Raw genomic sequence first — 14,162 nt, 5'->3', positions numbered from 1 at the left:
TGGTCTTGTATTGACATTTGAAAGCAGAATAAACATAAGAATACCAGTTTACTCAGGAAATTATCATCCATATTAAAATATCAGTAGGCTTTACAATGAGGTAAAGTCTCAAGAGATTTTTCAGAATTACTGTGTGCTCAGGCTGAAATGTTTCAAACAATGTATTGTGAAAAATGAGTAGTTAAATTAGTAAAGTTTTTCCAAGAATTAGCTAAATTATTGGTTTTTCACTCTAAATTATTTAATGTGCCTTGACATATTTGTTACTTTGTAAGGGTACAACTTCAACAGAAGATATATGTATCTTGTAATGTTTAAAGCATCACTGAAGGAATTAACATAGTTGATATACTGTTAATGTATTATGTTTGTAATTTGCTTTGAGTTGGATTGAATTCGCTGCAGTTTGTGTCTTTTCTGTTTACCATCGCTGTCTATAATGTTGCTTGCAGTATAATGCAACTGGTGTATATATAATCCAAACGTATCATGTGGATTGGCATTAATAACATAAATATTGAATTTGTTTCAATGGTACAAAGTTGAAACTAAATTTAGATCAACTTTATGAATTTTTCCTGAATTATTCTAACATTATATAAAATGTTTATTTTGAAATGTTAGTATTACTCAGGAAAGTATATAGCAGGGTTGACAGATTTTGTGTGTATTTCCACATTGTGGATGATATTTTAAGTGTGTCATTAAAGTTACTTTAATTCACTTTAAACCAAACAATTTGGAAAAGGTATGTATTCACAATTAAGCTTTCTATAAAAGATGATGCACTGAATTCTGGTTAATTGGAACACATTGGAACCTGTACATTTTGGCCAAATTCAGCAGCTGTCCCAATTAGCTGAAGTTTCATCGTAGTTAAAATGTATAAAAAAAAAGACAAACTACTGTTTAATTGAGTGAAAAATTATGTACTTAAATGCAATACAGAACAAATTAGTACACTACCAATACTACCATGGTACAATAAAACTGTATTAGTTCCTAATAGTTATGGATAGATGAATACATCCAGTGCATATTCGCTGTATTCTTTTGACTGTCGAAATGAACAAAATCAGCACAGATACCGAGTGCAGATAATGAATTGCCTTCATAGAATTGTTTAAACGATTGCATCCTCCAAATCTTCATTTTCATTGTAACTTTCAAGATGTTACTTTCAAATTTTTTGTAGTTCCTAACTTGAAGTAGTAAGACCATTTTATTTTCACTCCGGCCTGTGCTGTTTCTCGCATCTCTAAACCTTGGTTGAAACAGCAGTAAGGAATACAGTTCTGAATTGTATTACAACTTATTTCTTGCCAAATATCAGTGTCAAATATCATTGCTTTTTGAACACTTAACACATGTAACTGATGCTATCTAAAAACAAATCACTCTAAGCACCAGTATAGTATCTAAGTGTGTCACACAAGTGTACGTGACTGATACAGTTGGAATCTGTTCAACAACAGTCTCCTATCCCAGTAGAGTAGCAAAGTGTCCCAAATAAACGAGTGGAGTTCTGGCTATTCTCTTGATTAGATTGTGTTCTTTAAGAGTTGTCCCAATTAAGCGGCTGCCCTGAATAACTAATAGTCTAATTAACCAGAATCCACTGTAAATGGATTACTGTTACTTTCCTGAAGGTAGTATTTAACAACAATTGACAAATCTAAAATGAGTTCTTTCCCTAGACCGTCAAATAACAGGCTTTTTGCCTAGCCTTGTCTCCTCCCATTTTCTTTGAGATACTAATTCAGACCGTAGTTTGATTGCAGAAGTTCTGGCAGAGTTCCATAACCTTGCTAAATTGACTGCTTAGGATAAGCCTAAACAGCGTATCCTGATTTGTTGTTTCAACAGTAGAGTGAGCAATTTACAAAAATGGTGAAAGTTAGTTTGATTCCGTTCCCATCTACGTTTATCCGGTGTACACTTTGTAGCAGTTATCACTCAGTTATAACGGCGAAACCTGGTTCTTTGTGCTTTTCTAATGACCTCTTTCTGCTTTCCTCCATCATACTTCCAGTGGGCAATTATAGCTAAAGCTTGAAGTATAATGTTTGTTCAGTAATGCTTATAAAATATAGAATATTTGTTTTTATATTCCAGTACAATTTATTATAAAAGAGGGAGGACAAGACTTGCTATGCATGTTGCCTTTCTGCAGAGTGTTGACAGAAATAGTGGTAACGTTCTGAATTGTGTTGGAGGGGTCAGAGTTTTAATTGTTTACTTCGGTTGCTGCGCAACTAGTTTCAGAATTTCTGAATGATTAGAAAAAATGATGAACAAGAATGCTCAGAAAATGCTGGAGGAACTCAGTAGGCCTGGCAGCATTAATGGAAAGGAGTGCGATCGATGTCTCAGCCTGAAATGGCGACTATGCTTTTTTCCATAGACGCAACCTGACCTGCTGAGTTCCTCCAGCATTTTGTGCATTGCTTGGATTTCCAGCATCTGCAGATTTTCTCCTGCTTGTGAATGAACAAAAATCGTTTATCGTTAAGTGTGGATCTCTCCCATTCTCACATTGGTTCACTTATGTTGAAGGTTGGTTTAACAAGTTGACTTTTCAGATTCTTTCTCTTGTACAAAACATCCCATTAAAACTGATCTTTCCAGTAACTCCTTAGAAAAGTGCATTGCCTGATACAACATTACACAGCAACAAGGGTTGGACATGTTGGCTTTTACTGTGTATTAGCTAATTTTTCTGCTTCTCTGAGAAAAAAGATAAAAAGACAAATGATAGGACTGATGTTCTGTCTCAGTGTGTGCAAAGGAACAATTTTCCCACAATTTCAGCAAAGCAAAAATGCTGGTCATTAACTTTAGGAGAGTGGGGGTAGGGTAGTGGGGTGTACACACCCCTGTTTACATCAACAGTGCTGAGGTCAAGAGAGTTGAGAGCTTCAAGTTCCTCGGAGTGAACATCACCAATGTTCTGCCCTGGCCCAAACACATGGACCCAAGGTTAATAAATGCCCTTCCTTCCAATGCCTCTACTTCGTCATGAGGCCAGTGAAATTTGCTATATTTCTATTGATTTTCATCAATGCTCCATAGAATGCATCATATCTAGGTGTATTACAGCTTACTGTGGCAACTGCCTTGCCCATGACTCTTAAGAAATTGCAGTGTTCTGGACCCAGCTCAGCACATCACAAAAACCAGCTTATCCTCCTTGAACTCTGTCTGTGCTTCTCACTGCCTCAATAATGCAGCCAACGTAATTAATACCATCCACCTCGGACATTTTCTCTGTTCCCCCTCCTATCTGGTTGTAGTTACAAAAGCCTTGAAAGCATGTACTAGCAAGCTTCTATCCCGCTGTTGTAAGACTTGGACAATTCCCTAGAATGTCAACATGGACTCGGCTTCACAATCCATCTTGCACTTCATTATCTACTTTCACTGTACTTTTTATGTAACTAACACTTTATGCTACAGCATGTTGTTTTTCCTTGTACACCCTCAGTTCACTGTAATAATTAATTGATCTGTATGTGGTATGCAAGAATTAGAATCAGGTTTAATATCACTGGCATATAACCATATAACAATTACAGAAACAGGCCATTTTGGCACTTCTAGTCTGTGCCGAACGCTTACTCTCACCTAGTCCTTCCTACCTGCACTCAGCTGCCTCTACCACTTCTATCGGAAGCTTGTTCCACACAGCTACCACTCTCTGAGTAAAGAAGTTCTCCTTCGTGTTAGCCCTAAACTTTTGCCCCTTAACTCTCAACTCATGTCCTCTTGTTTGAATCTCCCCTACTCTCAGTGGAAAAAGCCCGTCAACTCTGTGTGTCCTCATAATTTTAAATACCTCTATCGAGTCCCTCCTCAACCTTCTATGCTCCAAAGATTAAAGACCTAACTTGTTCAACCTTTCTCTGTAACTTGGGTGCTGAAACTCAGGTAACATTCTAGTGAATCTCCTCTGTACTCTCTCTATTTTGTTGACATCTTTCATATAATTTGGTGACCAGAACTGTACACAATACTCCAAATTTGGCTTCACCAATGCCTTGTACAATTTTAACATTACTTCCCAACTCCTATACTCAATGCTCTGATTTATAAAGGTCAGCATACTAAAAGCTTTCTTCACCACCCTATCCACATGAGATTCCACCTTCAGGGAACTATGCACCACTATCCCTAGATCACTCTGTTCTACTGCATTCGTCAATGCCCTACCATTTACCATGTATGTCCTATTTTGTTTAGTCCTACCAAGATGTAGCACCTCACACTTATCAGCATTAAACTCCATCTGCCTTCCTAACTAACCTTCCGTGCGGAACCTTTTCAAAGGCCTTACTGAAGTCCATATAGAGAACATCCACTGCTTTACCCTCGTCAACTTTCCCAATGACCTCTTCAAAAAAAATTCAATAAGATTTGTCAAACATGACCTTCCACACACAAATCCATGTTGACTGTTCCTAATCAGACCCTGTCTATCCAGATAATCGCATATACCATTTCTAAGAATACTTTCCATTAATTTACCCACCACTGACCTCAAACTGACAGGTCTGTAATTGCTAGGTTTACTCTTAGAACCCTTCTTAAACAATGGAACCACATGAGCAAAATGCCAGTTCTCTGGCACCATCCCTGTTTCTAATGACATTTGAAATATTTCTATCAGAGCCCCTGCGACTTCTACACTAACTTCCCTCACGGTCTTAGGGAATATCCTATCAGGACCTGGAGATTTATCCACTTTTATATTCTTTAAAAGTGCCAGAACTTCCTCCTCTTTAATCATCGTATTTTCCAAAACTACTCGTTTCCCTTACCTTACACAATTCAATATCCTCCTCCTTAATGAATACTGAAGAAAAGAAATTGTTCAAAATCTCCCCCATCTCTTTTGGCTCTACACATAGCTGTCCACTCTGATTCTCTAAGGGACCAGTTTTATTCCTCACTATCCTTTTGCTATTAATATAACTGTAGAAACCCTTTAGATTTATTTTCGCCTTACTTGCCAAAGCAACCTTGTATCTTCTTTTAGCTTTTCTAATATCTTTCTTGAGATTCTTTTTACATTCTTTTTATTCCTCGAGCACCTCATTTACTCCATGCTGCCGATATTTATTGTAGATCTCCGTCTTTTTCTGAACCAAGTTTCCAATATCCCTTGATAACCATGGCTCTCTCAAACTTTTAACCTTTCCTTTCAACCTAACAGGAACATAAAGATTCTGTACCCTCAAACTTTCACCTTTAAATGACCTCCATTTCTCTATTACATCCTTCCCATAAAACAAATTGTCCCAATCCACTCCTAAATCCTTTCGCATCTCCTCGAAGTTAGCCTTTCTCCAGTCAAAAATCTCGACCATGAAATCTGGCAAGTAGTCACTATCTCTGTACATCTGATAATAATAAACCAATTTACCAATGGAGGTATTTAAAAAGAAATGGGAGCCAACCTTCTGGCCTTCACAGTTAGTGCATCACCCATTAAGATGATGGCTGATTCTGTATCTTTTTATTAAGCCATCTGCCTGTCCAGTCCTTATGCCATATGCAGTCATCTTTATTTTTGTTGGGCTAAGAAGGAGATTGGAGTGTTAAGTGAAGTTAATGTAACAATGAGGTTGTTGTAATTGTAGTAAAATTCGAATTGCAACTATTGGCAAATATAGCCACTTATTTGCATGCAGTACTTGTTGTGACATTTTATATTACGGAGTCAAGTAACCATTTGGATTTGTGAACGGTGTGGAATTTGTGTAACTGGATGGAGGGTTTAGTCATTTATTCTGTTTAGAGTGTTTATTTATGTTATCCAAAAAGTGATAAAGATTATTCATTTAGCCAGCTATCATGTCTAAAGTACTGTGTTTATTTTGGGCAGAAAGCTGTGCTTGCTCATGCATGCAAACTTAATGAAATTCTTTCATTCATTGGACCTAGCTTGATTTATGGGCCTTTCCTGTGATGTTATACTCTAATTTTAACCAATTAATTTAAAAGGATTTACACACCCTGTTAATTACGCCTGTTACTGATTATTTTTCTCTGTAAAATCTTGTCTGTTATTTAAATCTTGCTTCTGTTACTACAACAGTTGTTTGCTTTGTTATATTATAAAATGCATTGTATCGTAATATTGCATTTGGTGGCATAATCATCACTAGGAGTGGTTGCGGGGGGGGGTGGGGGAAGTTTGGGAAAACAGTACAAAGTAGACAAATTTGAAAGTACAAAGGAGATCCAGATAAATAGTTTTTTTTTTACTAGCAATTATATTAAGTTTGTTTTAGTATAGTGTTAATTACTTTTTTGGAATTTGGGTGGATCTTTTTTTCCCCTCCTTTATATATTTGGAGTTGCCTTCTGGTGATACGGGGGTAGATTTAGTGTCATTGCTTTTTTTCCTGGCCTCCTTTAGGCTCAGGAAGGGCTTTTTTTCATGGGTGATGGGTAGGGGGTTCCTTTCTAACTCTATTGCTCTTTTTATTAGTTTTTCTAGTTTTTTCATTTGGGCTGATTTCAAACTACTAAAATGTCCGTGGGGGTTGTCATTTCTGGGTCTCTCCCTATTTTTGTTCCTCTTCCGGGTGCATGAGTTCATACTTTGGTTAACTCACTATATACCAAAGGGTTGATTTTAGAAATATGGCTCAGACCATTAATTTTGTCTCTTGGAATACTAATGGCTTAAACCATCCGATTAAATGGAAAAAGATTTTCAAGGTATTCCAAAGACTGTATGCACATATTATTTTTGTATAAGAAACTTGTGAGGAAAGAGGACAATCAACGTTTTTTTTAGGTTTTGGAGGGGTCAACAGTACCATTTGAATGCCAAAGTAAAAGGAGTTTCAATTTTTATTGACTCCTCTATTACATTTGTCCAAAACGATATTATTTCGGATCAGAATGGCAGAGTTTTGTTAATTACTGGGTTACTTTTTAACAGGAAGGTTTAATCGAAGATGTAAGTAATAAACTGTGTTCCATTTGAAGCTCAACCCTTTGTAAAGCTCCTTACTAGGAGCAATCGAATATTTCTTGTCAATTTCTTTAATTTTTTTCAACCAATAAAAGAGTTTCCTACTTAATACATTTTCTCAAACTAACGGAATAGGAGATAATCTGTCCATGTATATAATCTTTAAAAGTGTCCCAAAGTGTTCTGCAAGAAATTTCATCCGTGGAATTAGTTGAAAAGAAGAAATAAACCTGTTCCTTCATGAATTTAATGAAATCCGGATCTTGCGGTAAGGTAGAACCAAATCGCCATTGCCTAATATTAGAAGCTGTATCCATTAATTTAATAGAAAGTTTCAATGGAGCATGAACAGAGATGGCTATAATGTCATAATTACAACCAATTACAGATGGAATAAAACAAGAGTCAATGAAAAAATAGTAAATTCTCGAGTAAGAGTGATAAACATGAGAAAAATGAAAACTCTTTGTCCTTAGAATGCCGAAATCTCCAAATATCGAAAATTCCATTATCAGTCAAAAAAGAATTAATATAAGTGGCCGACTTATTAGGTAAAGTCTGAGTGGATATAGATCTGTCCAGCAAAGGATTTAAACAACAATTGAAGTCACCACCCATTATTAACATTATATTCATTTAGATTAGGTACAGAAGTAAATAAGGACTTAAAAAAATCTAAGAATGTAAGGCCAGAAATTTTTTTTGACTCTGGCAAGCTCTTTGTTCACTGATGAACTCCATATTAAACTGCATTTTCCTTTGCAACACACAAAATGCTGCAGGAACTCAGCAGGCCAGCAACACTTTTGGGAAAGAATAAACAGTCTACATTTTGGGCTGAGACCCTTGCTTTGGATTTGCAGCATCTGCAGATTTTCTTGTGTTTGCATTTGCCTTTAGCAGCTCTTCCAGGTGCGGCTTCACTAGGATAGCTTGAACTTCACCAATGAGTTCTTGCGCTGTGTTAAGTGACAGGACCACAACAAGACCTACCTGCTTGGGGCTGAGCTGAAACTGACAGCTGGTTAATCCAGAGAATACAAGATTCTGCAGGCATGGGAACCTGGAGCAATCAACAAACTGCTGGAGGTCAGGCAGCAGCTATGAAGGGGTATTGTTAACCAGCTGTCACGACTATTAAAGAATTGCTTTTAATTTGCCTCTGACAAGTATTTAGGAGTCATGAAATGAAAAAAACCCTTAAATGCTTATTATATTTAAAACATCCAAATAAATGTTCAGTATATCTTAAAAAGAATTCTGTTGTTTCTATTTTGACTGCAATGACACATACAATGGTAAGTTCCTCATGCTAGAACCAAGCAATGGCAGGAAATTTGTTTACTTACTGTATGGCATGAAGGGTCCTGTAGTAAAGTATGATAGTGTATCAGTGGTTCTGTCTAGCATACCCTTACATCGATTGGATTCCTGGCTATAAATTGGGGAAATGCTGATACCTCAGTACAGAGCAATGTGTTTTCTCATCAAAATTGCTGTTGTGGTCTGGAAGTATTATGGAAATCCTTTGCTGTAATCCTACTCTAACTTTTCTGGAACAATGTAGGAGGTTGAAGGGAATGAAATCCAATATCTATCTTTCATGTAGCTTTGTAACATGTAACTTAATTTTATAATCTCAAGCGATCACCCTGCTTTCTTTCTCAATATGTATGACTATTCCTCTCTTTCAATTTTTTTTCTCAGTTTCCTTTTCTGAAAACAAAATAAAAAAATGTAATTGTTACTGTGGTGTCTGTGCCCTATTACAGACATTCCCTCTTTTCTCTCCACCCTGCTGTTCTCTGCAGCATAAAAGACTTGCGATTCTCACTTTTCTGATGAAAGATGCTTGACTCATTCTCTCCATTTCTCTACCTCCTGCACTTGAACTGCAGAGTGCTCTTTAATGCAGAGTTATCTGATATTTAATTTTGGTTACTGGTCCTCATTTGGATCAGTGTTTTTAAAGAAAAGTCTGGAATCTTGAACTACAGTAACCTGTTTGTATTCCATTTCATCCTTGATTCAGAGTGATGATGCCTTCATGGTGTTACCTTGCAAAGCACACTGATAACTTGTAGCATGCATTATGAAGTGTGATGAACTACAGTAAAGAGGATGTCCAAGTCTGATGAAATAACTTGCTGCACAGCATTTTATGTAGTAGAATTAACTTTCAGTCTCTGGTTCAAGATCCATAGTATTCATAGCATATTAAACAAACATTTATCCATTAAACAATCATATATCTCAATTAAACAATCCTATATATCTCATATAGGACCCAGAAATTCAAATTTTAAATATTTTTGCAAGCTTATTCCTATCTTCCTTTCTCCCATCAATTTTCAAATGATGGAGCTGTGGATCAGCATTGTGTCAAATTGGTTGCTGTATTCCCTTCCACAGTATCATTTTCTACACTTCAGAAATACTTCATGGTATAATGTTCTGAAATGTAGTGGCAGTGTGAAACATATTCCATAGGCACCATTTTTTCACTGTTATTATTCCTGTTCATTTGCCCATGTTGATGGCAAGAAGTAAAATGACATGACAGTTTTAGGTGACAACAGATTTACTGTTTATAAAATGCTACTCTTGAGTAAGGGAAAGAGAAATGCGTGTTTAGTTCATTTCAAAGTTAACTTATCACTTCGTGTTATGTGAAGTCATAATTCATACTGGTGTAATTATTTTGTGAACTTGTAAATTCTGGCAATAATTTGGGTTAAGTGTATTAGAAAAATGACTTGGTTTATTCTGCACAAAGCCATAACAAGAGCTACACACTCTTTTCTTAGTCATGATCATTGTTAACTTGGAGATACTTTTTTAATTGGGTTGGCATATTGTTGCATTGTTGTTGTGCCTGGATACCACCAATGAAAGATACTATGGGTGTAGGTTCTCCAAAATGCAATTGTTCAAGAAGGCAGGTCCACTGCATCTTCTCAAGGATTGTTTTGAATGGGGAGTAACTACTATTCTTGCCAAGAACATCAGTAAATAAACATTTTGAGTATAGAATACATTTGAATTTTTGCCTGGATTTACCAACATTTTCTGTTCTTTTTGAGGGCTTATCGTTATACAAAAGTGAACGTTCTTCACAGCATCTTCAATAATTTGGACCTGATGTTTGTTTGGTATTGATTGAAAAAGGAATAATTTAGAATTGCATTTATTATAATTTTATGCAATATTGGAATATTTGTAATTTGTTTCTAGGACGTTTAAAACCACTGGGAGACCGTGAACAATCCTGGGGAAAGAATGGGAAGGAACTGGCACTACATTGATGAAGGAGAAGGACAGCGGGAGAAAGAAAGACAGTAAGCAAAAAAGCTACAATAATTGCAATTTCTTGGCTATTAATTGATCATCTGATTTTTGTACTATAGGATTGTGCCAAAACAGGGGAAGGTCTTGTTATAACTGAGCTAAGTTCAGCACTTTTTAACATTATCTTCAATAAATGTAGCTCTCCTTAGAGATTCTCATGGTACAACTGAAAGATCATGATGATGTGTTCAAATAAAAAGTTGCTGATACAGTGATCTCATTAGAAGCAATAAGCTTTGCAGTAGAGGAATAATTATAGCTGGAAATGGTTAGTATTGGGGTGGACATGCTGTTGAGAGCTTACCAAATATATATACTTAATTTAAGATTTCTCTCTGAGATGTATGATGAAGACCCCAAGAGGGGATTAATTGTATTGCTTTACATTTGTGGATAATTTCTATCGGCATAACCTTGGACCTCTTGTAGAGCTTTGTGATACTCCAATTATGTTGCCATTTACAAGGTGAAATCAAACTGCAGGTATCAGCTGAGATCAAAGGCAAAAGGAGCTGTCATCTCCAAGGTTATTTGGTTCTCCTGAATCATTAAGGTTAATTTTGAACATATTTTTTCTTCCTCTTTTTGATCTATTGCCATTTATATTGTTTGTGACAGAAAGATGAGCTAAATATCTGGTTTATTTCATAAGATATCAGAATAGACCATTTGTAAAAGGCTTTTTCATAGCAATTTCTTTCATTTTCATCACGATGAAGGACATGAGCAATTGACAAATGTATGGACACCACAAGTTGCCCAACATAGAAATGTCTTGCAGTTTTTTCTTCTCGGCACAATTATTGGAACTCTATTAGCCTTATTGGAATACTATCACCACAAATACTGCTATGGTTAAAAGAAGTAGCTCACCACACTATCTTAAGGGCAATTGCCAATGCTCAATAAATACCTTGTCAATCATTCTTAAATGAACTTTTAAAATAAGTTCCTTTTGCCTTTTCCTATGCCACCTAGAATTCAAATATATTTGGCCTTCTTAATGACAGAAGGAATTAGAATGTACATTTTTGAGGTTTAATCATTTAGTACACGAGAAGAATGTCAATCCTGTTCACATGAGTCTGCTTGCCAGGGCTGGTAACCAGATATTGTTGGACTGCAGCCAAAGAATGGACTCACTGAGCTTGGTCTGCTTTCTCCCCTAAATTTGGCCATTTAGTAGTTAGTAGTAGTTCCTCTTATTGTACTGAGTGATTGACAAGCTTATTCGTTAAACTACTTAGACTTGACCTTTGGTTGGTTAGTGCCACAATGGATACTGAGTTTGTGTGATCATGGTTCTCTTCTTAATCTTCCCTGTGGATTTAAAGAAAGTGCCTTTCAAGATTCCAGAGGTTGTACTTTTTTACTCTTTCTACCATATTGTAAGTTCATTTCTCTAAACCATGTTTAATTAAATGGGGATATAACATTGTCTATCTAATATTTAGTCTATTTTAAATGTGCTGGTTGGAGACAGCATATGGTCAGATGACTTTGAAACCTGTTCTTGCTGTAATGACATAGTGAAATTATCCTTTTAAATAATCATTGTGCTGAAGGTGGGAAAATGTGAGATAATTTACTTTGACAAGGAGTATAGACAACCAGAATGGTTAAGGTGTTCACATTATAGTTAATAAGATGCAGAAACGTAGATACAGTATACTACTTGGACCAGCAAACTATTTGGAATGTTGAAGAATTATTGATCTTAATGGGAAGGATGTTGGTCTTCAAGAATAAGGAGATCCTGTAAAACTGTTAAAATCTCACATAGAACATTTTGTATTGGTTTCTATACTAATGAAAGAAATGTATGGCTTGTAAGCAATAAATTATAAATTGACTCTATTGATTTATGGGAGAGGGACATGTCCAATGAGGGGAAGGGAGGTAAAAGTTCAGCAAAAGGAAAGGTGTCATTGAAATGCAGACATTTAGAGAGGGTATTTATTGGATAGATGATGGAAGGCTTCTTTTTCAGTCTAGTGAATCTAAAACTGAGGGCATACTCTAGGTTAAGGAAAAAGAGTGAAATAGATTTTTCCTTGTGTTCAAGGGAATGAAGGGATTTTGGAATGCAGTATTAATCTTGGGTTTATGGAATGGAGTAGCATGATTTGAAATGACTGAACTCTCCTAAATCTTTGCACTTACTCTGACTTTGAGGTCAACTATGAAGTACATAGAGAATCAAAACGAAAACTACACAAGCTGGAAATGTAAAACGACAAAAGCATTGGGGCACTCAGCTGTCCAGCCACATACTGTGGCAAGAAAGAGTTAACATCTTGGGATTGGGACCCCTTCTCAGAATGGGTCCCAGCAATGTACTTGGTTTATTTGCTTAAAGGTCATTGGTCGCACTGTGGTGGTTTCTGGATTGGGGAGAGCAAGTACAGATTGAGCACCTCGTTTGCGGACTTTCTGTATTAAATCTACAGACTTGTCTGATAGGCCTTTGACCTGGCATATACATACTGTGGAGCACATTTTTCATTTGTGTTGCAACATCGGACATTTTGCTTTAAATACCATTGATCTGAACCGATTAAGGATAATGTTAATTTTGTCAAAAAAGAAGCATGTTTCTCATACACAGAGCCACTTTTGGTATGTAAGACTGATTTATTTTTTTCTCTCCACTTTATTCTTTCACTAGAATTCAGAAGCAACAACAGTATCTGTCAATAAACAATCGAAAAGATGATATGGAAATCCCATCACACTACCGTCACTTGTTACGGGAATTGAATGAACAGCGGCAGCATGGCATCCTTTGTGATGTGTGCATCATTGTCGAGGGGAAAATCTTTAAAGCACATAAAAATGTTCTGCTTGGTAGTAGCCGCTACTTCAAGACTTTGTACTGTCAGGTGCAAAAGATGTCCTCTGATCAGGCTACTGTGACTCATTTGGACATAGTCACTGCGCAGGGTTTCAAAGTAATCATAGATTTTATGTACTCAGCGCACCTAGCGTTGACGAGCAAGAATGTCATTGAGGTGATGTCAGCTGCAAGTTATCTGCAAATGACAGACATAGTTCAGGCATGTCACAGTTTTATCAAAGCAGCTTTAGATATCAGCATAAAGACTGAACCATCAGAGGATATTATGGAGTATGATATGGGAGCTCCCTCGAGCAGCAGCATTGATGTTGTCACCCCGGTAGCAGTGGGCAGGAGCAGTTCTCCTTGGTTAGAAAGGCGACGGACAAGCCCAGCAAATTCTTCTGGAGATTCAGCAATTGCAAGTTGTCATGATGGTGGAAGCAGCTACAGCAAAGAGGAACATGAGCAGAAAACTGACAGTCATGATGACATCTCTTCACAATCACTCTGGTCCAGTGACATTGGTTACAATTCATTTAGAGTTAAGGAGGAACAGATATCTCCTTCACATTATGGAGGTGCTGAACTGAGAGAAACCCACCTTGGAAAGAGCAACACTTCAGCACAGACTGCATTTTCTGATCAGGTCCCTGAGGGGTGGCAGCTATCTGGCAGGAAAAAGAATCGCAAAAACAAACAAACAGTGCGCCACATTACACAGCACGTTGAAGTGGACAGCAGACCCAGCTCTCCAATGCCGTCAATGCTTACTGTTGGTGGATGGCCATACAGTAGCCGTGATGGGACAGGTAAGCAAAGTGTTTGTATGCACTTTTATGGAGTCATGTACATAAAAGTTAATGGCCTTTATTGGATCATCAGATATTATACCAAAGAAGATGGCTGTTCACCTCTCAGAATCAGGTTTAATATCATTGATATATGTCATGAAAATATTTGTCTTTGCGGCAGCAGTACAATGCAATAAGT

General features: G+C 36.8%; 1 protein-coding gene across 5 annotated transcripts in view; it reads left to right on the top strand.

Moving 5' to 3' along the window:
- The window catches only part of zbtb46 (zinc finger and BTB domain containing 46), a 91,250-nt gene that overhangs the window by 9,413 nt on the left and 67,675 nt on the right, over window positions 1–14,162 (top strand). For all 5 annotated transcript variants that reach the window (XM_059980640.1, XM_059980641.1, XM_059980638.1 and 2 more), the window contains exons 2-3: window positions 10,220–10,323; window positions 13,002–13,981. In XM_059980640.1, coding sequence (XP_059836623.1) covers window positions 10,265–10,323; window positions 13,002–13,981 — 1,039 coding nt within the window. In that variant the 5' untranslated portion in view covers window positions 10,220–10,264. The remainder of the gene's footprint in view (window positions 1–10,219; window positions 10,324–13,001; window positions 13,982–14,162) is intronic.

Source organism: Hypanus sabinus, chromosome 9, assembly GCF_030144855.1.
Source record: "Hypanus sabinus isolate sHypSab1 chromosome 9, sHypSab1.hap1, whole genome shotgun sequence".
Taxonomy (NCBI): Eukaryota; Metazoa; Chordata; class Chondrichthyes; order Myliobatiformes; family Dasyatidae; genus Hypanus; species Hypanus sabinus.
Note: the sequence above shows the minus strand (reverse complement) of the source record. Positions and strands in the feature narration are given on the sequence as shown.